Here is a 27612-nt window from a genome sequence, read left to right as displayed (position 1 = left end):
GTCCACAGACTCTCAACACCCCATGAAGGGCTCAATGATGACATCCCATGGGGCTCACTACCCTAAGCTGTACCTTATACCCAATATTTATCATATGTACTGGTGTCCACAGACTCAACACACCATGTGGGGCTCAATGATGACATTCCATGACACATCCCATGGGGCTCACTAACCTAAGCTGTATCTTATACCCAATGTTCATCAAATGTACAGATGCGAATATACCCTTTTATTGACACCGGTCTAGTGGCTATGACCACTGTCCGTCCATGTTGTGCCCACTGACCCACAATAAAGTCTGGTCTGCACTCTATGGGTATACTCTCTAACCTATGCATCATCTGTGATATAACAATTAAGCAGCTGTACGTCTTTATTGAACTCGTATTGACAGAATGAATGTGGTCGTGCCCATGTGCTACTCCTTTAAAACAGACAATACTACACACTGTATAGGCTACCAACACTATGCCTTGATTTACACTGGCGCACTGCATAATATTTCAAGAGGCACAGACACGTTCACTGCAATCCCGGACACGGACGTGATCCATCATGCACTTACACCCTTTGCATTGATTTGCCACCTGCATACTGCATTTTACAAATGTAGAGTCCAACACCATGAGGTCTGCATGGAACAGTATACGCCACAGCGAGAGCAATCGGTATAACCCCTCACTGTAAAAGAATCACAACCGCCCATTGTTATGACCGCACCTGAACTTCCGGGTTCATATCATGGTCTTGACTTATGACAAAAAAATTCCACCAACTAATACGATATACATTGACCGCATACTGGACCTATATGATCGACTACACTGTCGACACATCAGGACAGTCATATGTCTATAGATGCATGTTTCATAACGGACATGACTGACGTACAGCGTTGACACACACTTTCTCTTAACCATTCCAAGATGGCTGCTCCATTCACCAGTGGCTCATACCTTCCTCTACGGACTCTAGTCTCGCGAGAAGTCCCCCAACCGCGGGAACACTCGCCTGCCTTAGATGCGCTAGGAGTATATCTACACCGCGGACCAGGCTCACTTCACCATCCCGGTTATGGTGGCAGCGTAGGTCACGAAACAGGCGTTCACTAAAAGTTGGTAAGTAGCTTCCTCACCACTTAGATCACCTCGACGCCCAAACTACTACGTAGGTAAGTATGTATGTATGTATGTATTTTGTATTTGTATAGCACGCAACTCACCCTGGGGCATCATGGCGCTGGCTAGAGATTGAACTAACTGCTGTCTGGAGATTATTTAAACCAGAATTTTAAAACAGAACTGTCTTCAGGTGTTTCTTGAAAGTGTCATAATGCGGGATGGAACAGAGAGCCAAAGGTAGCTCGTTCCAATACCTGGGAGCCAGATAGAAGGCTCTCCCTCCAGTCCGAGTCCTCCGGATTCGGGGAACTTGTAACAAGTTCAGAGAAGTCGATCTAAGTGTCCTACTGGGACTATATTTAACCAGTTTCTGTTGTAGATATTGAAGACCTTTGTCATTGAGGGCATTATGGGTTAGGCAACAGACCTTAAAGAAGGATCTCTTTTTAACGCTAAGCCAGTGCAGCTCTCGGAGCAGCGGAACTGATGGCACACCAGCCGGGCGATTTAAAATCATTCTAGCGGCTGTATTCTGGAAAATTTTGCCAGAAGAGTCTTCTCTGCTTCTGCCAGCAGGGCGTTTCCGTAGTCCAGCCGGCTAGTTATCATAGCTTGTACCAGCGTCTTGCGATGGGAGATGGGTATGAACGGAAGTATTTTCCGAAGAAGGCGCAGACCATAAAAGCATGTGCTGGTCGTTGTCGCGATGTGATCTTTCATTGACAAGGAGCGGTCAATTTATATCCCTAAATTCTTCATAGAGAGTTTAGGGGAGGGGGCCGAGCCCAGTTGGTCAGGCCACCAGTCATCCGTCCAGATGTCTGGGGCTTTCCCCATCAGCAAAATTCCAGTCTTCCCAGGGTTCAGTTGCAGGTGATTCATCGTGAACCAGTCTGAAATCAGCCTCATGCCATTGGCAAAGCGTAGTTTTTCTTGCTCTGGGCATTTCCAGATCGTGAACAACAGGTGAGTGTCGTCGGCGTTTGAAACGATTTCAAAACCCAACTAAGTGACTCGAGCGGGGGCGTTTTGAGGTGGTGCTTTCAGCGCTTGTACTTCCCTTGGGGCATACTACCCGTGCCATCCCTCCTTGGATTGTTTAATCCTTGTGAGCTTGGCGCTACGATGGTTACTACTCGGTGCTGGGCTCTGCCAGCACGCACACCACTGTGAGTGACTACGGCCCCTGGGGTGCCCCCACTATGCAGGATGCACAGGCCTGCGGCTGCCACCATAGGACTTGACAGTCTGGGGCGGACCCTCGACACCTCCTAATTGTTTACTGCCTCCTGTACGTTTCTGCCGCCTAGGTTAACTTGAACCTTACGTTATATATGAGGTGGTTTTATACTTTTAACACTGCATTCAGTCCCCTCTTTCCTTACCTTACCCACTAGGACACACATTGCTGTCCTTACGACCGCCGATTCTGTTGCAGGCTTCCATAGACAACTACTTTGGTGAGCCCTGTTCTACCTTATCTGCTACCTTTTAATGATAGTGTTCTCTACCTGATGATTTCATTGTAGTGTCCACCACCAAGTGTTTATCCTGTACATCTGGGATTCTTATTAGTGCATGAGATTTTATCCCACAACTACACCACAAGCACGGTGTAGAGCATGGGTGTACGAGCACATAATATACCAGTACACCTATATCTGAGTGTTTTGAACGGGACGATGACTAACTGATAAAACTGTATATTTCTTTTGTCCCCACATTTAGGGTACTTACCAGATAACGTGGTATGTAGTTCTTCAAGTTGAGTAGATAGTTATTTTGGTCCTCAAGAAGTGCCTTGATCTTCCTGACGCTCCGAGTACGACACATGTTGACTCATAGAGAGTAGAGCATACACAGCTAGATACCTAATCTCTAGTTCACAGCCACTCTTCCTGTTTTTACTCAGGCAGTTTACCTTCCCGAATAAATTACTGTGAGGACTAACTGACCTGTTTTAATCAACATACTCCACATCTACACACACTAGGCCCCTTACCCCCACTGCACCCAACAGCAGGAACAAAAGATCCCCGCTAAAGAGGCCCATACTGGGTGCCCGTCGGGTATTGCAGCGCAGACCTGACGAGGGGTAGGCTCATATGATGAAGCATGACACCTAGCCTGCTAGGTGTGTGAGAGCCCTAGTTCCGAAAAGGGAAATCCCCCGTTTCGACTTCAGGTAGGATCACCATTCTTGGTGTAGCTCCCACCTGTAACTCCACGTTCATTCACTCTGATTTGGAGGAACTCCATACCCCTTTTTTTCTCAATAGCAACACAATCACATTTTGATTTTGGGACTGAGAATGTACTAAGACTTGTTGAAAAGTATAAAAATGTCTTGTGCAATTGTGAAATATCAGTAGATGTTGTTCGACAATACAGAGAATACAAATATGTGGTGGCAGAAAATTTAAAGGGTGGGTTGTTTACGACCTTACAAGACATGGTGAATTTCACTGTACACAATGCTGCTCAGTATAGTGTGGTTTCTCAGCTTGTTGATGTCTGCACAACATTTCAAGCATCCAGTGCATATTGTGAAGGGGAGGCATTTGGATATGCTGATGAGGACAAAGGCCTAGCACCTGAATGGGAAAGTTGACCTCAATGGAGTTTATCAGCACTGGAAAAATGGTAAGGATCGACGTGAGAAGTAACCATGTCACCCATCTAGTGATGGCACTCTTGTGTGAACGCTCCTCTCCCACAGTTCATGTTTGCCTGGACGTCACACATTTCACAAACTATCTCTGACGGGATACCCAGACATTACTCCATAGTTTGCACATCAAATTGTAAATATGTTATGTTATTGTATAACTTAGTGTATATATGTGATCTTGTATAGGCTCTCAACATTTCCCCACCCTATGAGCAGAGCTCGAGTTGAAGATCTTTAGTGAAATCTTATTATGATACCACCATTGGAGTCCTGTGCTTTTCTAAACCCAAAGAGTACTAGACTGTGTAACCAATTCATGTCATGGCATGTGTATCTAAATTGAAAACCTGCCTTAAGACCCTTCATGTGGCGCTGCATGTGTAGAAATGCACCACATCTGTACACATATTTGGAGCTGCACCCACATGCACGGTCTGGTAACTGGCAGCACACAGAGACCTTACACTGCCGCACACAGAGAAAAAAAATTAGAGGGAACTTAGGTGGTGACGTCACATAGTGTTGGGAAGCTATGCCTAGCTTGGCTAACTACCTAAACCTCCTCCCAGGCAAAACAACATTTGCTCCTTTTTCTGGTGACATGGATCTCGGGGATGTCCACAGAACCCATGTCAAAATCTCGATTTGTACAGAATATACAACAAGCACTGTAAGATTTCTCAGCAGGATGCTGCCGAGAGATTGTGTAATTTGATAGGGTTAATTAAGAAAAGACCTTGGCTGTGGTTGACCATGGTATGACCACTTTATCATCTAAAATGTATTCACTGGGCAACATAGTGTCTTCCGAAATTGACATAATACAACAAGACATGTCAATATTACAACATGGACAGTCAGCATTACAGTCAATAGTAATAATGAGCTGGACGGTATACACGTTACGTTCTAGCCACGTGCCTTGGCGTTACATAAACAGTGCAAATCTGTTTTCAGCATACAATCTAACAGAAAGACAGATGACAATTGTGAGAAGGGCTGCAAAATATACCACGTTGCACATTGAAAAATGTTGCCAGCTACCTTTCACCGTGGCTGAGACACCATCCATTGACTGGATAATCCATGGTATAGGTAGGCAGACATGAAGCGCTAGGGGAAGATATGTGCACGCGTATTGGGAATTTCCGTTCAGATATAGATGCAGTAATGGGGACACAGAAGTGGCTCTGACTGTGAAGATGCCTTAAGCAGATTTGGTTTGCAAGGACATTCCCCTCCATGGAGCATGCAAGTCTTCAATGGCGAACTTGTCTTGTTATATGAAGGGTTCCACAGCTGCCATGATAAATCCTGTGTTCAGGCTACTCACGAATGGGAGCTATTTGATGCTGAATGATCAAGGCTGCTGGTGAATGGAACCAGGAATGGCTAATCCAGCAACTGTTAATTCCATAGTCACTTGTTGTACACAAGCACTGTTTCCACCAGCCCGCACAGTTAGGGAGGCAGCGCAATGGCGTTTCGAAAAATATTTCCAACATAAAATTTGACTCCCTGAGCAAACTGAAAGCCATGCATTTACAGAAGCATGTGGCCTTAACCTCAGCCAAAGAGGCGTTTGATCTCTAGGTTGTAAGGTCCTTGTCTGATAACAAACGAATAGTGCACTTTTTAAAATGTATTGGTTCTGGTTTGGTTAGCACATTTCAGTTGCCATGAGAGCATGATACACTGCTTCGACACATCTCGACTTCAAAAACTGAATGAGCACTGGTTCTTGTCGTTCAAGCCGGTCTGGCTGAACTGCATTTAACCTGCCTTCCGTTGCCTACTTTGCAGCCAGGAATGCGTCCTGGATATAAGTCTCGAACAGGAATTGGTTGTGCCATCGGACAATGAAGTACTGAGGGACCCCTTAAAGGCTCATTCGTATTGCTGTCTCCAGACTATTCCATTGATGATGAACGCATTCTTAGAGCCACCCTGGTGTGCTTCGGCTCATAGTGATGTGAACAATTGGTATCTTTTTGAAATTTTTTTACCCAAACAGGGTTTTTTTTCTTTTCTATGCACCATGGCTTTCTGAGTGCTTTGGATCGCAACTTTTAAGACTTTTAATATATATTTTATTGCGAAGCCGGCTTTTAGATATTTTAAAGAGTAGTTTTTGACTACTTTTAAAACTATCTGCTGGCTTTTTAGATATCGACCCTTAGCATGAGGAATGGGTGTTATATTCCCGGGTAAGGCCCATGTAGCGAAGCAGCTTATTTCTTACATTGTCCTCACATAACATTTCCAGGCTGTGACCTTTTGCATACATTTGCACGCATGACAATGTTGGATTAGTTTCTCTGAAACTTAACTGGTTTTACATGTAGCTTTGCACAACATTATCAAAACGCCCTGAACATCATGTACAAGGTTTCCTTCCTCACTGTGTACAAATGTCATCACTATCTTCATCCAAGGGGTGACAGGTACATATACACATCCACAACATCACTAATTTATGCGTACATCCCAAGGCTGCTTTCTGTTATAAAAGATGAGCATTCCGATAGATTAGTAGAGGTGGTACTACGGCTTACACCGAGGGTCCTTGCATGCAGATAAATCACCATGCAGCAACCTAACATCTCGTGAGGAATGTCCAGCTTGTGACCAAGACGGGGTCCATCAGGTAATGGGGTTGGATCACCCCTTGGGGGGATTCTTGGCTCTACACCTACATACACTTTAAGTACACTTCGAGTAGGGTTTGCATAGTAGGAGTATGCGAGATTACTGTCTTGTTTATATACCTGCATACTTACAATAGTATAGCACAATGGTAGACCTATATCTACTATTTATGCTCTTGGTGTTTGTAATCACGTTTATCTGCTTCTGTCTACTAATAATTGCTACACACGTATTTTATGCAAGAATAAGGTTGGTTCAAAAAATATTATTGAAAACGTCCCACTAAGTATTCTCTGAGAATAAGTTAGTACGAGTGATTGAGCGAAAGGTTCTGTGCGGTTTCCACAATTCCTGAGGAATCAGGGTTGTCATGTTCAGTGCTTGCCAGATACCATTCGCTCCCTGGTAGGTTAGGGGGACTTACGGTGGCACTGTGGTCTATAAAACACTATTGAAACCCTGGGTCTAGAAAAAAGAAGAAATGAAAACTATTGCTAATAGAGTGTTCCTTTTATAGGACGGTTCCCCTCAAACACCTGAAAGTGGCAAGCTTCATCCTAGGGCAACCTCCTCGCACTCTGACCTAGACAGAGTGCGGGCTAAAAAACCCTCTCTGAGAGGGAGGAGCTCAGGGATGTTTTCATTCAGTTTGAGCCTGTTTATTACACCCGATTGTGCTCTTACCGCTGAGTGTGTCCTCAGATATCAGACTCCACACATATTGATATAGGCACAACAAGACCTTGGGAGCAGGGATATCACACCAACCGCAACAGTGAATGAGTGATTTATCTGATCACCTGTCCCTGTGGTTTGAAATACGTGGGTATGACGACGCGGAAGCTTAAGACATGCATAATGGAGCATAAGAGCACAATCAGGTGTAATAAACAGGATACTAAACTAACCGCACATTTTCTAGAGAAGGAACACACGGTTGGACTGTGATGGATAAACCTGCTATTCCTAAGTTGGTCCCTGATGTGTCCAATACCTATTCAGAGTATAGCAGAAATGGGTCTACAGAATTGGTAGCGACAGACGAGGACTAAATGATGACATCCTGTGGGGGTCGTTACCTTAGATTTCTACAGCCGGCTGACTGTTGAAGACCACTTTCTTGATTCAAATTGCCTGATAACACCACGCGTACTGTACTGACATAATTTATATTGGCATTTCAAGCACACATATGTACAATGCTAAGGGAAGAGAGACCGTTCCAATGCAGTACCATGATGTGCATGTTAGAGTCTAATGCGAATGAAACAATTGAAAGATGATGGTTCTTACTCTGAGCCATGAACTGTCCATGAAGTTGACTACTCCTGCAATATGTATTGATTTGAAGGGGAGTTGGTTTTTGGCGTTGGGACTGGGAACTCACAGACCCTGAGTAATATCCAGGCAATACATTGCTAACACTTCATCAGTTATGATACAGGATGAAGTTCGAGCCTTCGGCTCTCAAGAAGCATAGGACTACAATTACCTTCCCTCTGGTAGTTCCTACCGTTGTGTGTGACTGGCCCGTATTGTGACGTCATGCATCTGACATGCAGGCATTTTCCAATTTTGTCCAGGTCACGCAGGGATTGTATTGTGATTCTACTGCGGAACACAGCATGCCATTTGACACCGTTTGGAAAAGGTATGTAGGCATGTTTACTGTTCTCTGTAGAGTATGTGACCTGTTTTCTGTAGAAGTATGTGATCCATTTTGCTATGAGACTGGGTACTGGCCTAATGTGTATTATTTACTTCGGTCTATAGGACTAACACAGTCTGGGTGAGCTCTCTCAATTAAACTTTTTTGTGTAACAGCACTCACAGCTAGTACAGCATTTTTGGTTCCTGATATGACTGCTGAGTAATTAATCACAGATATGTTTGTCAAATTTTGGATGCACAAGACTCTCCCTGCTCCCAATATATGACAGCGAATAGATATATATAGATGGAGTCAGAGATACATCTGAGTGAAGCTCAGCGATTTAATGTAGCTGACAATATATCTAGTAAGCATACCGGACAACTGTACTAGTTGTATTTGCTAATGATTTCTAATTGTAAATACTTTTCCATACCTTTTCATACTACAATGAGTCAAGTCTTTCAAAAGAAAAAAAAAATCACCAATGGGTGTCTAGAAACAAAGTATTGGCATTTTTTTGTTTTATGTTGTTGCTAACGGGTCTATTTCTGGAGTTACCCATCTTTTGAACAATATTTCTGTCACAGTTCCCACTCGTGTGAGGTGGATGCTTATCTGCTCAGTTTGTCTGCTTCCACATTATCTACCGTTAGTACAAGTATTTCTGTTATTGTTATCCGTCTCAGAATGGTCCATCTCCATATCTGTTGCACTAGTCTTGAGAGGTGAAAGGATTTTGTTCCCCCTTATTTGTTGAGGCAGAACACTATTGTTGAAATTGTCCATTTGAATTTGTGTTGATTTGCTCCACAACTGTTTCTGAAAGAAGAAGTCTAGGAACACTGTCTTCAACTCCAGTATATTTATGAGTTATGTATGGGTGTTGAGTTTCTCCATATGAGCTCCCCATTCCATATGTGAGGCAACTGTGGTGATGGTCAATGTTGGTGCTTGTGCCATGGAGGGCCTTCCTGAAGTTACATTTGCTTTGTTCCACCATCTTATTTCCTCCTGTACTCTCTGTGTGACAACCACGTGATCGTTCCAGCTCCCTGTTGCTTGTGAGCATTGGTTTTGTAGATACTCTTTTTTTTTTTTTTATTTGGTACAATCATATCAATTTTTACAAAATATAGGTGCTGACGCCCCTAGAGACTTCCTGAAAGAAAAACAACCTGTAAACATCCCAGCCGACCACTAGACGCCAGGAATATGCAGAGACGTGCATCTACAGTCATACAAATTACAAATATCTTGGTTTTTTCCACTCCTAATTCACTGCACCTCTTCAAACAAAAACACTGAGAAACGTTGACAGTCTGTAGGCAGGGTTACAAAAAGTGGAGAAAGAACTAGCAAATAACCCCTCCCTTATGGGGTTCAACATCCAAAATTGTTTAGGGGTTATCGCCAACGAATGGCAAACTTGGGAGCCTCGTCTACACAACGAACCATATCTCCTTAGACTTGAGGGAGGTCAGGAACGAGTTTTAACTTTAAGCATAATCTAGTGTCTATTTTTGAAATATAGTGTTCATATTAGAAAAGCATGCTATAGCTTTGTAGCGCATCCTTGCCTTGAAGGTTTTGCTAGATTTAGACCTAAAACCAAAAAGGATAAGGAACAAAAGGGATGGCAATTATGGATTAGGCAGCCACAGCTCTAGTTTTACGAAAAACCTCATCTGTGGCAGGAGAGATTAACATTTCACTTTTAAGGATGATTGTTACATCATACCCTATTTGTGTGTTGATGCAGGGATACACACTTTTAGTCAGGCATCTTCTCAAGATTTTTGTTTCTACCACTGCACTTTACAGTTTTGACAGTTCAATACAGATTCCTGAAGTCCAGATGAAAAGAAGCTTCACATCCTGGATTATGCATTAAAGATGAATCCTTTGGTAGCCGAGTACAAGATCTTTGGAGTCATCTTTTAACAAGCGAGCGGAAGCATTAAACTGTAAAATGAATAATCCAGCGCTTTGGTGTACCCTCTTATCCGAAGAATCAAGGATGTATCTTCTAGTGAATGACAAATGAGATCCAAGGGTTATAGGCTCTGGGGAGACAAGTGGGAGGAGCATGGGCATTTTTACTTTTACCCATAACAGTAGCTACAACAGATGGCTGAGTCGTGATCCATAAATTCATTTTAGGAAGTTATTTATCTACTGTCAAGCTTTAATAAAAGACAACATTAAAAAGTAGCTTCTTCACAGGTTTCATTCTCAGAAAATGTATGGAATACCTTTGTGTGGTACGATTTGAGAGAAACCGCCAGAACCTTTCGGTTCGAGTCTCGGCAACGACGCTCAACATCCTGTGATTCTGGGCAAATCACTTAATCACCCCGTGGTTAACAAAAATGAATGTCTCCTTCTGTAACTAAACTGGTGCTCATGTAAAGCTCTCTGATACCGGATGTCTTGAGTCTAGTTTGCGCTATATAAAAATAAAAAATAAAAAAAACCTTGAAGGTTTTCAGGAAGAGTGCACTATTTGTATGAACAGACTTTGGTTTGACTCGTTTCAAAATCTTGTTTCTATAAGCAAGTAATGCATTTCTCCCCAGCAGTAGAAAAGTCAACATCACCCAATCATTCTCATGATTTCTGACAAGGTTGAGTAGACACTAGACTGTGCTGGCAAAAATCAGTAGGAGAGATGAAAAAGACTCTGGGCCCGATTCACCAAGGGACATGCATGTAGTAAAATCTGGGGTCTCCGCATTCGTTGCAGAATCGCCGCAAGGCGCACTGCAGAGTGTACTGTGCGGAGATGCCGACATAAGTGTGGAGACTCTGCACTCGTAACTTTACTACACTTAAGTTCTTTTGTGAACTGGGCCCTCTGGGTATATGACCTTCTTACACTCTGGTACAATATCAGTTCTCAGAACACAACAACATCTTGCTCTCAGCTGCACTATAGGTTTGTCTAAAAACAAGCACAATCAAAAGATAATGAAAAGTGTATCAGCAAATAAAAAAGGGGTAATCAGAAGGCATACTTGTTGTTTTGCCCTCAATTAGCACTTGAGAAAAACCCTGAGATATCACAGCCAACAACATTTGCTGGGAGATCTTCTCTGGTAGCCAAATCTGAAGCAGATCAGACAAATGAATCTGCAAAGGGGCAAAGACCTGGGCGTGATTACGAGACACTAAAAATCACAAGTCGGAGGATCTTTGCTAAAAGAAAACTCAACAGAAAAAGCCTGACCAAACTGTGCCGCTTTGGGTAAAGGCAATTGCCGAAAACTGGGGAAGAGAAAGGTGATGGGAGTATGCAGACAATACTCAGGTGTATAATTACCAAAGGGCTTAGAAACAGACCAGATGATCTGTGCCCCAAACTCAGAGACCCAAAATCTGTAATGCCTTCACCGTGATGTGAAATGTGTATGTGGGAGTAAAAAACTGACTTCTGCATGCAAATAAGAAATCCTGCTTCACATGATCAGGATTTCCATGAATATTCACCTACTTGAGAGAAAGATTCAGCTACAATGTATCTATTTACAACGTAATAAAGAGTGTGAAAAGGAGAGGAAGGGATATACCAGGGGAGTGGTCGCCAGACATAGGAGGAGAGAAGTCTTATGCCTGGAAAACTATCGGTATTTTCATGTGTAGATGTTTTACTTTGCAAATAATCACAAGTTTATACATTTAGATCAGGAGTAGACATTTCTACTTTCCAAATTCTCAATTTTCATTGTTAATTTGTTCTTATAGGACTACAGGGGACTTGCAGTGTAGAACCCTCCAGACCCAATTAATAAGAATCTACTTCCACTAAAAATAGCTGATGTAAAGTGAATGCACTATACTCAGTAGAAAGAGTGGCACCTAGTCAATGGCGTTCGAGACCTAAGCCATAACTGTCTTTCTTCTTGCATGTTGAGGCCTACGTACAAAAAGGCAGTTATAAAACCCTGGTACCCAACCCATTACCACCTCACAAATGTTCTTCTTTCTAGACCTGTACTCGAACTCACATGAAAATACTTCACTATTTCATAGTTGTTGCAAAAGAAAGAAGATCTGCTTAGGGGCCAAGTTGCAAACTATGGAACCCAGAGCTCTAATCTGTACTTCCGCACTTGCCCAAAACACATTATGTGATTCAGACCAAATCGCATCTCTTACCTGAAATTGCAAACACCTACAGAAGGGTTCCAGCCTACTATGTTATATTGGTAGACTGGCCATGTCGAGCATGGTGACAAGGAGAAAGGTCAGCTAGAAAGAGACAATTGTTACAACATCTCATCTGCCCTTTTGAGTCAACAAATGGGTTCTTCCTTTGTGATAGACTGGAGATTACAAGCCATTTTTAAACCGTCAAAACGAGACCAAAACTTTCAAGTTGGTTTGAGAACCCTAAATTCAGTTACATCATCTTACCCTCAAACACTATAAAACTGATTAAGATAGTCTCCTAGCCGAACAAGTTACTTACCTTCGGTAACGCTTTTTCTAGTGGATACAATATCTGCCTGTGTATTCCTCACCTTTTGAATACACCCTGCGCCAGCATTTTGCGGGAAAATTCTTTCCTAGCTCTCACACGTCGACAAGGATGTCACAATGGACAGGGTCCGCTCGCGGCACCGTATGACGTCATCGGAGCCACAAAAGGACCTCGTTAGCGTGCTGACGTCAATTCCACCCATTTTTTCCGTGCTACTGAGGAAAAACGGGCGGACCAACACATTTTCAAATATACATATAGCATATTAAATATATACACATGTCAAATCACAAATGCATAATCAAGAACAGTAAAGAGAAATTGCAAAGTAAAGGCATTTCTTATTTTTAAGATATAAACAGGATTAAAATAAAATATTTTTGGGTAGAAGCAGGTGGACAGCGGGGTGGCAGAAGAAGTAGATTTAGCTCTAGTGGAATGAGCTCCGATACCTTCAGGAGGGTCCTTCTTGGCCAGGGTGTAGCAAATCTTGATGCACAAGATAATCCACCTGGAGAGAGTCCTCTTGTGCACTGCCTTGCCTTTCATCTTTCCAACATAGCCCACGAAGAGCTGATCGTCCAGCCTCAGATCTCTAGTGCGATCCAAATAAAATCCCTCTTAGGGTCCAACCAATGCAATCTCTCTTCCTCCTTAGAAGGGTGAGGGGGAGGATAGAAGGTGGGTAACGTTATGGAATGTCCCATATGAAAAGGGGTAACCACCTTGGGAAGAAAAGCCGCCCTGATCCCTAGAGCCAACTTATCCGAATGAATGGTCAGTAAAGGAGGTTTCGAACTAAGAGCCTGAAGCTCACTTAGCCATTACCTCAGCTAGGAGGGTATCAAGAAAACAGTTTTAAAAGAAAGAAGCCTCAACGGGCAAGAGTGAAGAGGCTCAAACGGAGAACCCATTAAAAAAGTAAGTACGAGATTCAACCACACTGAGGCATAATGAAAGGTGTGGGAGGAAATTTACTTGTAAGGCCTTTAATGAACCTAATGACAATGGGGGACTTAAACAAAGATGGCTGGTCCGGCAAACATAAAAAGGCGGACATAGCCGATAAATAGCCCTTCACAGTGGCTACAGCACAACCTTGCTGTGCCAAAGAAAGTGAAAACTCCAAACTATTAGACAAGTGGGTCTTCAAAGGGTCAATGTCTCTCTCTCCGCACCACTTAACAAATCAGGTCCATCTGGGAGAGTAAACAGACTTAGTGGAGTGTCACTTGGATGATAAAATAAAGTCCACTATCTCTGGCAGGAGAGAGAAAGAACTCAGGTTGCCCCGTTCAATCTCCGGGCATGAAGGTGCAGGCTCTGGGGGTGGGGGTGTAGAACCTGCCCCAGCGACTGCGACTGCGAGAGGAAGTCTGCCCTGAGAGGGAGACAGAGCGGAGGGTGCGACGAGAGTTGAAGTAAGTCTGTGTACCACACCCTTCTTGGCCAATCCGGGGCGATCAATATAACTTGGACCCGGTCTTGGCGAATCTTCTTCAAAACCTGAGGATTCAAGGGTATGGGAGGAAACGCGTAAAGGAGTTGTGAGCTCCAATCTATATGAAATACGTCCCCCCAATGCTCCCCGCATCGGATACTGGAGACTGCAGAACAATGGGCAGTGTGCGTTCTCGTGAGTGGCAAACATGTCCAACCGAGGAGATCCTCACATCTGAAAGATGCGGTGGACCACCTCGGAATGAAGCCGCCACTCGTGATCGGCCGAGTATTGCCGACTGAGACTGTCCGCACGAACATTCAGCACACCGGCCAGATGATTTGCAAAGACACAAATCCGTTGGCCCTGAACCCAGGGCCAGAGTCGCAGAGCCTCTCGGCAGAGACGATACAACCCTACACCTCCCTGTTTGCTGATGTACCACATAAGGGCTTTCCCTGCGAGAGGTTGCCCTGCACACTCCACCAAGTCAGATCCGCTGCAGCTTCTCTGGAGATTCTGATGGACTCCCTGAGATCTCCGGTGTGGTGATACCACTGCCAGCGGAGGCACCTATGAACATGCTGCGCTGAGAAGGCACCAGGTGAGATTTGGGTACATTTATCGAGAAACCCAATTTGAACAAGAGATGAGTTGTCACTTGCAAGTGGCGCAAAACCAACTCTGGAGACTCCGCTTTTAACAGCCAGTCGTCCAGGTAAGGGAAAGCAGGAACCCCTGACCTTCTGAGATGAGTCGCAACCACCGCCATCACCTTTGTAAAGACTCGAGGAACGGAAGTAAGACCGAACGGAAGAACCGCAAACTGGTAGTGTTGCGATCCTACCGTGAACCGGAGATACTTCCGATGCGACTTCAGGATGGGAAGATGAAAATACGCATCCTGCAGATCGATGGACACCATCCTGTCTTCCTGTTGCAGCGCAAGAAGAACCTGAGCCACGGTCAACATTTTGAACTTTTCCTGTCTGAGGTAAAGGTTCAAAATCCTGAGTTCCAAGATTGGTCTCAAGCAACCGTCGTTTTTGGGGATCCGGAAATATCAGGAGTAGCAACCCTGACCCCTTTCCTGCTCCGGAACCACCTCTATCGCACCTTATTGAAGCAATGCAAGAACCTCCTGCTGTAAAAGCAGAAAGTGGTCCTCTGAACACCCACCCTAGCGAGAAGGGTAAGGAGGAGGAAACTCCAAAAAGGGGAGGGCGTACCCATTCTCCACAAGATTCAAGACCCAACGATCGGAAGTGATCAGTCTCCAATCTTGTAGAAAGTGGGACACCCGACCTCCACCCGGACCAACATGTTCTAAGATGGGGGGGGGGATCAAGAACAGCTTTCCTGTTGTACCAACGGTCGCAGGAGGGGAGGTAGAGGAAGAAGAAGAGGATTGTTGTCGATTTGCACCCCTGAGGCCTCTTTTATTCTTCCCTCTGTATGATATGTACAAGGGTTTCTGCTGTTGCTGACTCTGCTGAGATTGTAGACGGCCACAAAAAGAAGCAGATCTCCCAAAACCATTATACCGCTTATAGCCGTATCCTCTGGACTGCACCTGAAGACCCAGAGACCTTGCAGTAGCCCTGCTTTCCTTAAAACGCTCTAAGGCGGAGTCCGCCTTCGAACTAAAAAGTTTAGACCCATCAAAGGGCAAATCCAGCAAAGTGGCCTGAACATCAGCAGAGAAACCCGATGATCTAAGCTATGCCGGTCTCCTTGCAGCCACAGAAGACCCCATCACACAAGCCACGGAGTCCGCAGTGCCCATGCCCGATTGAATCACCTGACGTACCGCAGCCTGCGAATCCGTAAGGACCTCTAAGAAATTGGCACGATCTTCTTCAGGCAATTTCGGAGCCAATTGTACAACTGAATCCATTGAAGCATGAATATATCGTCCAAGAAGGCAAGTTGCATTAGAGGACTTAAGAGCCATACTAGCGAATAAAAACACCTTTTTTGCAGCTTGCTCCATCTTCTTAGAATCCCCATCAGGATAGTAGGGAAGGAACCTAAAGACTGCTTCGAACAAGAAGCCTGGACAAACAAACTCTCCTGCGTCGGATGCGATAACAAAAAAGCCGGATCACCAGCCGCAGGCCTATCCCTTCTCGAGATGGAACGAGAGACAGCCGGAGCAGTTAAAGGCTTCTGCCACTCGTCTAGGATTGGCTCTGTTAAAGCATCTGTAAAAGGAAGCAACGGCTCAGAAGTTGATGATGATGTATTTAAAACTTCTGTTGGAATGTTGGACTTTATCTCCGCTGAGGGAAGCTTAAGGCCCAATAAATCAGCCGCCTTCCTTATAACCACATGGTATGGTGCAATGTCCTGTACAACACCTCCACTTGCAGATGGAAGATTATACTCAGGAGAAGTATCGAGGCCACTAGCTTCATGAAGGCTTCAAACTCGTCCATAGAGTCTACAACCTCTCCTTCCTCCTGATTTTGTAAATATTACTCCTCTTCGAGGAGCCTCTGCGCCTCTCTCCTGGAGCGTTGTTTAGGTAACAGTGTCGGTGGAGTCACACGTGGCGCCGGTGATGACATCAACGGCATCGAAGGCGGAGCCTCAGCTTCGAACCTCGACGTCGATCGAACTAGAAGTGGCACCGGCTCAGCAGCCTTAGGAGTCCTTGGAGCCGGTGTTGAAGATCTCGGGCCGGGAAATGCCCAGCCGGAGTCGATGGCAAGAATGGCATGAAAGGAGCCTGGGGATGGAACTGAGGAACACTCAGGTTGAAAGCCATAGGACCCACAGGGCCTGAAGGCGCGCAGGATGGAGTCGAGGCCCTGGCAAACATCGCATTAAGGAAATGCGAAGAATCAGACCCAGGCCTTCGATGAACGATGTCGAGAGGCATGTCTTCTCTTGGACTTCTTATGTTTCTTCTACCTCGAAGTGTGAGAAGACCAAGACTTCGCCCTCTTCCTACCTCTCTCCTCCTTCTTGGCTTTGGACATAAACAACTTGGCTTCACGCTCCTTAATCGCTTTGGTATTCATATTCCTGCAGCTTTGGCATTCCTCGATGTCGTGGTCCGAAGATAGGCACCAAAGGCAGTCATCATGCGGGTCCGTGATAGACATGCCCGCCACACTCACTACAGAGTTTATATCCCGTCTTCCTAGAAGTAGCCATCCGGAACAATCAAAAGATGCAAAGTTTTCTTAGTTGAAAATGGAGAGCCCCTAGAAAAACCGTGAAGCGTCAACGGCGTGGAAAAAAGGGAACCGACGTCAACACAACAACAAGGTCCTTTTGTGCCTTCGATGACGGTGCCGGGAGCAGAGCATGTTCATTTTGACATCCTTGTCGACGTGGGAGAGCTAGGCAAGAATTTTCCTGCAGAATTCGGACGCAGGGGGTATTCAAAAGGTGAGGATCCCACAGGCAGAAGTATCCATCAGAAATAAAAAGTACTAGGAGCCATCTAGTCACAATTCTTAACTGACCTATATTTTGAACTATGGAGTTTTATGGCTTTTTCAAAAACATAACACTGTCTAGACATTCAATCTTTATTTTTTGTGATTATTTGTGTCATGCTGTCTATTGTCACAAACCCTTGGCAACCCTACAGCAAGCCTTGACTGCTTCATTAAGATACCATTGGAATCACATATAAAAAGGAAGCCAATAACAGTCATTTGCCAAGAAAGCCACAGGTGAACATGCACTTTATAAATACAGGTTATTGTTGCGTTTTAAAATCAACTGCTAGTTCGCTGATGCCCAAACCGATAAGATATGTGTGTCTTAAAGAAAATGAAAACATATGAATTTGAAATTCTATACTTACCAAAACCATCGATATCCAGATTCTTCTCAACCACTACATCCAACAGTGAGTCTCCAACTTTTCCTTTTGCTACGAGTTTATCCCCATCACGGTTTATAAATTCGACAGTGACTTCATCTTTGGGGCTACAACAGAAACAGAATGTTTGCAAATTCACTCAAGAAAACATTACAATTCTTAATGGTCCAAAAACATAAGGAAAAAGCAAATTGGGCTATAGTAGGAAGTTTAAAAGTGCATTCGTCACTAACCCTATTTGATAATGCTGTTATTCCACGGCATTGTTTTTTTGTCACAGTCAATGGAGATCTTTGAACATGCTAAATATATTTAAATGACTTGTAATGTGCATGCTATGAATCAAATTGCGTCAAGGCCTTAACCTGCAGTAGGACATAGCAGAAAAAAACGTTGAAAAGGGAGGATTTTATGAAAAGATGATTTTGAAAAGCCTGCATCAATATATGGTTAGGACACCTCAGATATGTATGCAAACCAGTTCCAAAGCTTGTGGACCAAACCAGGAAAGTACCTATCTCTGTGGTCCGTTCTTCTGGCTGCTGGGGTTGAGAGTCGACAAAGAATCTTGGCACAGTCTCTTGCTCACTAGTAACCCACTGGAAGCTTTTCAGCACTAGGGAAATTTTCCAAGGTGAGCAATTAGTCTCCCCTCAGTTTCATTTGGTAAGATTCTATGGGTGATGGAATACATGTTGGCCTTATGAAACGGCCAGCAGCAGCACGCAGAGAAGGTGTGATGTATTTGAAACTACTCCCGGATCAAAAGAAGACTCAGTTAATCACAATGTTGTCTTGTGTGTTTTTGTGCAGAGGTCGTTATCCAGGAAGACATGTAGGCCTCTGGCCAACTCGACGAAAGGCACTTTGTGGCCACAGCTGGGGGACAAGTGGAGACGAAATGCAGCAGCTGAAGAACTATTTCCATTAAGATTCAATTACTTTGCCTCATCCTCTCCTCCAGGATACTCTATAGTAAGGTCAATAAGGAGAGATCAGTCTGAGGACCATAGAACATGAAGTAAATATGCATGTCACCCGCAGAGGAAAAGGCTAGCTCCAGAACACGGAAAAGCGTCGAGAGGAAGAATGTAAAGGCTGAAAATAGGGAAAAGGGAAACCCTGGGAGCTCCACAGATGAAGAAAGACTGGGTGTGAGATCTTAAAATGATGCTGTTTATCATGAAGTAGTTCTTCTATAATTTGATTTCCTATAACTTACATGACCTACACATGCCGCCTTCTCTACCCCACGTCTGTAAACAGGAGCTCCTTAAAATATTAAGTTGTCAAAACAGACTGTCTGTGTTTTAACGTACATTGAGAAAAAAAGAGGATTTAGAAGTACATATTCAGAAGGTAGCTGCTTGACCACTGTTTTTGCAATTGTAACGGAGTATAGTTTTCGCAAGAGGCACCAATTGCATAATGTGTTTGTGCTTCTAAAGGTAACTGCAATCAATCAATTAAAAGATATTTAATTATTACATTATATATACATAAAATAGATTTTCTAAAAAGATAAGTAAACATCATTTAAAGAAGCACAGAATTACAATTATGCACTGCTGATTTTGATAAAGGACCCAAAAGTAAAATATACGTCTGGCCCCGTTAATATCTGTAAAAAACATAATGCTGGCCTACATCTCTTACAATTATGCCGTCTGGTAACCGAACTAAAAATCTTTTCATATACAATAACATTTTCTTTGTAAAATGTAAAGCACAGTAGTGTCTGATCGGATACCTCGTCACATAGGCAGGAACAATCAATATCAAATGAAAGAACAGAAGGAGGCCAAAAGTGTGGATTTAATCAAATATCTAGTTGTCGATGGGACAGGTTGCTTCATAAATCTACCTGTCCTGTAAAAAATCTACTTGTGCCTTTCATGCCATGTAGTGCGGCGACAAATTATGGCAGCCGTCTCATTATATAAGAGCAGTGATTACAGTATCTCTGATTATGGCAGGTATAGTACTATTGTAGGGCATGAATACTAGCAGTTTTCTTATTTTGCCATCTTTCTGCAATAAGCAAGATTTCCAAGGTTGGAATACCATTTGAGTCTATACAAACCTACTACTTGCATGTTTTAAGGGTTTTAACCAGCTCTTCTCTAATCATTTCCCATGCTGAGAAAAGTTCGAAATGTACTCTTGACAAGGGTCATAAGTAAAACTTCTTCCAGGATTGGGGAAAAAGTGGTTGGAGGGAAAGTGAACTAGTAAACGATCAACAGATTTTCGCAAGAGCAAATCTACACATGCATATTTGCTCGTGCTAAAATACAGTTCACAAATATTTTCTAGGAGTACGATTTCTTGGTCTACTTTTGTAAATGTCTGTGAATTCATGGTGTACCAATGCAAAGACACATCACATGGGTGCACTTTTGTGAGTTTCCTTAAGAATTAGGCCCCTAATTAGGTCTGGTGTTAACCAAGACCTTTTGTTTTTATACATTTTTTATCTTTGTCTCTATCCATCTATCGGCTGATGTCACTGAGAATTATCGCAATATGCCCTTTCACAAGGAGCATATCAGCACACAAAGTATTTTTGTTCAGTGCCAGGAACTACTATGACAATATGTACTTTGGAGAAGAAATTATATTTTGGCTTTTTGCTAATGTTTGTTACAATATTAAGGGCCCGGCATCTCCCACAACAATAACGTTTCTCAAAAGCCATGTCAGAACAAGGCACGCATTGACAAAACCAAAAGATTGACACAAATTTCTTACCTATGCCAATGCTCGTTTATTTTCATGTTTCGCATAATCTTGTTGAAACTGGTTACACAGACTTTCTATTATAAATAATTTTTGGATCACTAGCATACCTCAACGCATTTTACTAGAGGATGTTTCAAAGAAATGTACCTTAAATTTCACAGTAGGTTAGCAGAGAATTTTTTTCTCATTTAATTTTTTGGTGAACATTTTATTTTGAAAGCAAAGAATCATCCATCTTGCTTTCAAGCTTCTGCAAATATTTGCATCAAATCAGAGAGCACTCAGAGCATTATACGTAGCCTCGTATTCTTGAACTTTGCACACGTTTGTACATCTTTTTTTTTACTGGAACCACTGACAGTAGTGCAGTCCGAGGTTACAACATTTTTTTACAGCACCCACCCTAATAATAAAGACTTTGCATTAATGAACCATAAATACAAGTTCGAACAGTGTTAACATATGGACACAAATATTACCTCAACTGCAGACACTTCCCTTCCTTGCTCCATAATGTGGTACTGTAAATTGGCAGTCAAAAGGTTTGTGCTGCAGGAGGTTGGGCCTACTTGTCCCAAGGACAAAATAAACCTGAAAAGTTGTTGTCCTTGATCCCAAACAATATGTCCTGGGCATTAGGCTATAGGAATTCCACACTCCTGGTTGGCGTATAGAGCCAATTTTATATCTGGACTGTAAGGCTCTTTACCAACTACAGGTGATAATCAACAAAAAAGGCTCTTTTCCAATTGTGGTTTGCAAAATGGCATATTGCCTTCTAGTTCTGTTGACTCTGTAGGGAGGCACCTACTATCTAACAAGCATTTGCAATGCAATAGGTCTCGCATTTGCGGGAGTTTAAGCTATTGGCATTGTAAATGACAATGCCTTTCATTTATGTTTTAAAAACCAACACGTAATAAAAGGCATTGTCATTTACAATGCCATTAGCTCAAACTCACAACTGCGAGACCTATTGCATTGCAAATGCTTCTTCTTCCCAGCATCTCCTGGGCTGTGAAGCGCAAGCCCAGGCAGGGGGAGGCAGAGCCTGTCCGGCAGCTCCTCCTCTGACGCCTGGAGATGCGGAGCTGTGGGGGGCCATGCCACAGCATATGGAATCTGACTCCAGCACTCTCCGCACAGAATGCTTTATTGACAAGTTGGTCTTTTCTGAAGATTTTGCAAATGTAAACAAGCGGCCGTGAAAGTGAAAGCGATCGAGAAAGCGATCGCGCAAAGGCCACGCTAATTAAAAGCAAACGCGCAAAGCGGCATTTTTGTTGCTATGGCAACAAAATGGCGTGGGACTGTCCACAGTCCCTACGGAGACACGCATGCTGTCTGCTTTGGACAGATGGCGAGAGCAGCCATCTTTGTCCATGCAGACGCGTGCATGTAAGCCTACAGGAGAATTGATTGCAAAAGGTCCTCTCCATGGTGAGAGCAACGCATGCGCTGCTTTCGCCATACGAGACCTAAAAACAGGGGAATCTAAGGAATACCATCAAAACAAAATATCTCTACCTGTTTACATCATCTAGAGTGCTAATAATCTGATAATAATTAAACATGAAACACTGGCCTTCCAAAATGTAATCCACGGAAACACAAATCCCAAAAAATATCATGTTTATTCAATAAATATAATATTGCAATTATATGAAGACATAGTAGATACTATACCATAAATAACCCAAGCGCATCCTACACCACACACACACACAATGGTTCGTACAAAACAGACGTGTTACGACTTTCTCTGATACTACTGACTCAGACAGTGAGGGCCCATCATACCACAATCCTAATTACCAACCACGACAAGAACAATTTGACAGGCCCCTTGTAAGCAATCGTTTTTTTAGGGAACAGAAGGAGCACCTTTCACCCCAGATTCCGGAACCAGCAACATTAAGGTTATTATCAAGAACAGGAGCAACCTCAAAAATATATCGAAACTTGCAACCAACAATACTGGAGAACCTTAACTCTATCCCAGTCTTCAATTTATGATAGGACAACATTGACCCCAATACCAAGTCCCTTCTCTCTAGAGGACCATCTTTTTTTAATTTATTTCTGTAAGATTTTTATATAGCGTGAGCAAGACCCAAGACATCGGGTATCAGAGCGCTTTACATAGCACAAGTTTCGTTACAGAAGGACACATTCATTTTTTTTGTTAGGCACGGGGAGATTAAGTGATTTGCCCAGAAACACAGGATATTGAGCGTCGTTGCTGAGACTCAAACCTGGTTCCCCAGCTTCGAGGGCGACCGCTCTAGTCGTAAGCCTACATCCTCTTCCCATTCTATGGCCATTTAGCCTTATTATTGTGATGTATTTCATCTGTGCCTATTTTAGTATGGCATTGCTCATTTTAATATGGCGCTACCCTTATGGTCCTGTTTCCATTTCTCTTCTGCACCCTGGATCCGGGGGAGGAGCGATCCTGCTCGCCGAACGTACGTACGTTGCGGATCCATTGCAAGCTTTTATTTAAATATTCCGCCTTGCAAGACTTCGTTGCCATGACTCCGGAATCCTGCCAGGACCTTCTACTCCTGTACCAGCCGAAGGCGCTGGTCGGGTTCAGGACCTCTCCTTTCGTACCTAGGGTAAGTTGTTCCTCTGGTCTCCAGCCTTTGTTGCCCCGGCTGACCCATTGGTCTGTCCCACTTGCTCCCGGGGGTAGAACCGGCGACCGCTACTTTGCATGTGTAGTAGCCAGAAGGGCCGGTGTCTTTCCATTTTTTCCATCCTGCGCCCAACATTACTTAAAATACTCATGTATAGTATTCTAACCAGCAGGATTGTGACCCCTGGTATCGCAACTATGTCCTAGGTTGTGTTGCGGCTAAGCGCACTCCTCTGGCGTTTTCTGGCTTTCCCACAGATATGGTACCCAGTAGACCTTACTAGTGCAGTGATTCAGTTTCTCTTACTGAACTTCGATCACAGCAGGCATTTTTCGTGCTCTAGGGAACCAGCAGACTTTGCAGGTCATGTTTGTTCAAACATCCCGGCTGCCGCTCTTCCATCCTGCATACAGCTCAGGGCGTGCAGCACATGGTCAGCTCCAATACCCTTAGCCAGGGCTCACGCTTTACCATTTTTTATTTCAGGCGCATCAGATATTGTGGACTATCAGCCCTATTATATGACTCGTCTTTCATAGGAGAGCATCAGCGGCCTCTGCGAGGGATCTCATTATCCCCGGACTCTCGGGTGTTCCAGTTGTGGTCCCGCTTTTGATAACGTTGATATTACTCCTTCCTGACTCGGGGACTGTCCATTGATCTCGGTGGGAAGCTCCTGTCTTACCTCTAATGTATTTTTTATTATTACACATATGTTTTTTTCCGTAGCTTGCTTATGTTTGTCATCTGGTCTTTTTAGGCTCTGGCCACGAGTCCCTTTATTGTCCACCAATCAGGGACGTTTCTTTGTCAATGTTCTGGTTCCTACCAGGTAGATTGTTTTATTTTATAGGACAGGTATCTTGTTACTAGCTGTTCTTTGTTTTTGGGCTCACTCTAAATACCGTCCTTATGAATGTGTGGAGCATGGGTACCTCTTTCACTTGTCTTTTCCTCTCACACGGGGTTTGTCACAGTGGTGTTTTTTGCTATCTTAACTATATATTGGGTATACCAGTTCCTGCAACTCTTGCTTCTCCATGTGTGCACGGTCTCTTTTACCTATCCTGGTTAATACTCAGCTGGCATGATCCTGTGCCTTCTTTTTCTAAGCTGTGCTGGATATTGGTTGTGCATAATTATGGCACACAGAACTGTATTGTACTACATAGTGTGTTTTAATTTTTGTCTCCCCAGGCGCGTCCTCTATTGCTTGTTTTTGATCGTTGCGCCAAGAAGAAGGTGAACCCACTTAAACGCGCTTTGGGGCCGGAGTTTCCCTGTCAACTTGCTGTTCACCCTCTATGTAGTTAAAATTGAATTCCAAAAATGAATTGTACTATCAAATGTTTGCTCACTTGTTGATTAATTTTGAAAATCGACTCACGTGCTCCACTCTAATTGACTTGACAGAGCTATTAATTGGCACATGTGGAGAGGGGGACTGTGTTTCCATTTATGTATATTGTTAATTGGAAAATTGTGAACCCTTATTTTTCAGGACATTTGAGTATGTATGGGTAAGGTTTTGTATGAACGATTGTGTGTGTGTGGTGTAGGATGCGCTTGAGTTATTTAGGGTATAGTATGTCATCATATAAATGCAATATTATATTTATTGAACAAACTTGATATCATTTGGTATTTGTGTTTCTGTGGATTACAATTTGAAGGCCAGCGTTTCATGTTTTATTATTATTAGTTACGATTAGCACTTTAGATGATGTACACAGGCAGAGATATTTTGTTTTGAGGGTATTCCTTAACATCTTTAATATAACCTACACCCAGCTTCTCATGGCAAAAGTAATGTGGACTGCTAATTGAAAAAGAAAGAAGTCAGAGACAAAAAACAGTCCTCCTTTAACTGCAAACTCCTGACTTAAGTGTAGTCCCAAATCAGAGCTCCATACAATGCAATCAGTGCAGATTGTGTTTTATACATTCCAAGTAGTGAGGCTATTGGTTGGCAACCTACCTTAGAAGAAAGATTAAACACTGTGTCAGCCGACTAACAACATTTTAGGAGCAAGACAAGGTAGCCATGAACTTTCAGAGTCAAAAACTACTCCCAGATAAGAAAATTGTTGGTCTTTCTCGGAGATTTTGTTTTTGACATAGATGGTATGCGTTCTAGAGCTGTTAGGTCCACAAGACATACATTTTTGTGAGATTAGCCCAAAGGTTAAAATCCTCCATAAAAGAGACAAATGTGGCAAGCAAAGTTTAAAGGCCAATAGTCGTACAAGTCAATGGACTGGTACTATCTGACTATAAAAGTGCCACATTGGCTTAGATTCTAATAAGGGCACATCCTGTCCACAGTTAATCAAAAATGTATTAAGATTTTTAACATATAAAATAAACTAAATAAGGGCAAGGACACAGTTTTGACGCAGACCCTGGTATATTTTAAAAGGTTATGTGCACTCACCATTGTTTCCATGCTTTAGTACCTTACCCTTAGCAGATAGGTTAGAGTGGAACACAGATATTTATTTTCGAAAATTACTGCTGAATCAAGACCAATTTGAATTTAACGCTGCCAAAGCTTAGACCTGTAAACCCAGTCAAATACGAGGGCAAATTCCATGAAGGCAAACACAAGGGGCAGCCTTTGACGATTGTGTATTTGCCACAAATAAGATGTAGATTCAGGCATTGCTCCATTGCATTCAAGCCTTCCCTAAACATATACTGGGTTTCACTCAAAATGTTGTGTTCTTTGATCCAGTCCAAAATTCTATTATGCAGAATTCTACCCACTACTTTCATGATTGGGTCAATCAAAGATTTAGGTCTACAACATTGGGGACCCAGTAGATTGGTTTTCTTAAAAAGGGAAAACATGGTGGAAGTGGCCCAAGAACAAGGTAAGAACTTTATAGCACTATTTAAGCAGAAGCTCTGAAAGATAGATATCGGACTTATAAAAGGTCCAGGAGTAAACCATCTGGCCAAGGAGCTTTACCAGGTCTTTCCAAAAGTGTAAGGGCAACCTCATGACGCTCAAATATTACACTTGTTCCCTCCAAATTTGTGACTATAACATGGATCAGAAACAGTACTATCCCTAAGATTAATAGAGTAAATACTTTGAAAATGAGATATCCATTGACGAGCAATGATATGTGCCCCTAAGCTAGGGACAGAGTCGAATTTGTATTTACTGTTGGCCAAACCAAGTTTGGATCTTTATGTTTACATGAAGCCATAACGGATTTCCAGGTGTTTCTTTTGATTTCAGCTTTCTTACTCTTTAAAGTAGCTTTATAGTGAGCACTACAAAGGAATACTGTAGGAAAATGCCTCATTTTGCATAGTCACCCCCCACTTTTTGCCTGACATCTGATGCAACCTGACTTGATGTGCCCTGGGTCCATGCCAACCAGGTTCCCAGGGCCTGTGTTCTTTCCCAAAGCTGTACCTTTGTATCCACAATTGGCACATTCTCGGCCACAGGCAAGCCCCTTGTGAAAGGTACCCACCACCAGGGAAGGCCTCTATGGGCTGCAGCACCCATTGTGCCACCATTAGAGGCCATGCACCTTAACACAAACACACACACTGCTACTGCAGGCAGTGTGTTTTGGTGCAGAGAAAAGTGAAGCGTAGACATGGCACACATCCATGTGTGAATGAACCAGGAAGCCGTAGCTACCTGGACACAGAGTGCTCAACACTTCTAGCCGGTAGGCTAAAGTTATACAAGATATCAAGAGTAAACAAATGAATAATCTGCAGACTTCTCGTGCGACCTCTTGATCAAACACTTCATGTTGACGAAGCACTTAACAATTTCTTCATATCGGACCTCAGTAGAATGAATTTTATGACATTTACAGTATGATGCTTTTGCCGGTTACACAGACGTACACAGGGATATTGGGAGTTTCTAAAGTAGCGTAAAACTTTTATCTTTAACCGCTAGGAATACATTATCCATCATATGATAATGTGATCTAGAGACCAGGAACTCTAATGTAACAGCTAGTGGATTCAGGCCATCATAATCTTTGTCTATTACCTCCCCTACAAAGAGATATTAAATTAGGCTTTAGGACACAAATACACAGCCAATAGAAGAAAAGGAGCCCGCCCAGAAAATATTGGGATGGAATTAAAATCGCTTGCATGGGATTCAAGGGTGATGATTATGTCCCATTCTGTCACATAATCAGAGAAAGGACCCCCGGGCAACACACAATGGTTAGATACAGTATCTCCGCTCATCTGAGACTTGTGGCAAGCAAAGCATAAGGTATTAGTTGATAGTTTAGCATTAAAATTCACCAACTAAGATTAAATTAAATGGCAGAATGCTTTACTTGTTTACAAAAAAACACTTGTATACCCCTATGGTTTATA

At 43.1% G+C, this 27612-nt stretch overlaps 1 protein-coding gene across 1 annotated transcript in view; it reads right to left on the bottom strand.

Moving 5' to 3' along the window:
• The window catches only part of FDX1 (ferredoxin 1), a 110894-nt gene that overhangs the window by 65022 nt on the left and 18260 nt on the right, over nt 1–27612 (bottom strand). The window contains exon 2 of the mRNA XM_078657061.1: nt 17843–17967. Coding sequence (XP_078513187.1) covers nt 17843–17967 — 125 coding nt within the window. The remainder of the gene's footprint in view (nt 1–17842; nt 17968–27612) is intronic.

The sequence above is a fragment of the Lissotriton helveticus genome, chromosome 8 (genome assembly GCF_964261635.1).
Source record: "Lissotriton helveticus chromosome 8, aLisHel1.1, whole genome shotgun sequence".
Classification (NCBI taxonomy): Eukaryota; Metazoa; Chordata; class Amphibia; order Caudata; family Salamandridae; genus Lissotriton; species Lissotriton helveticus.
This window is presented reverse-complemented; position numbering and strand designations above follow the sequence as displayed.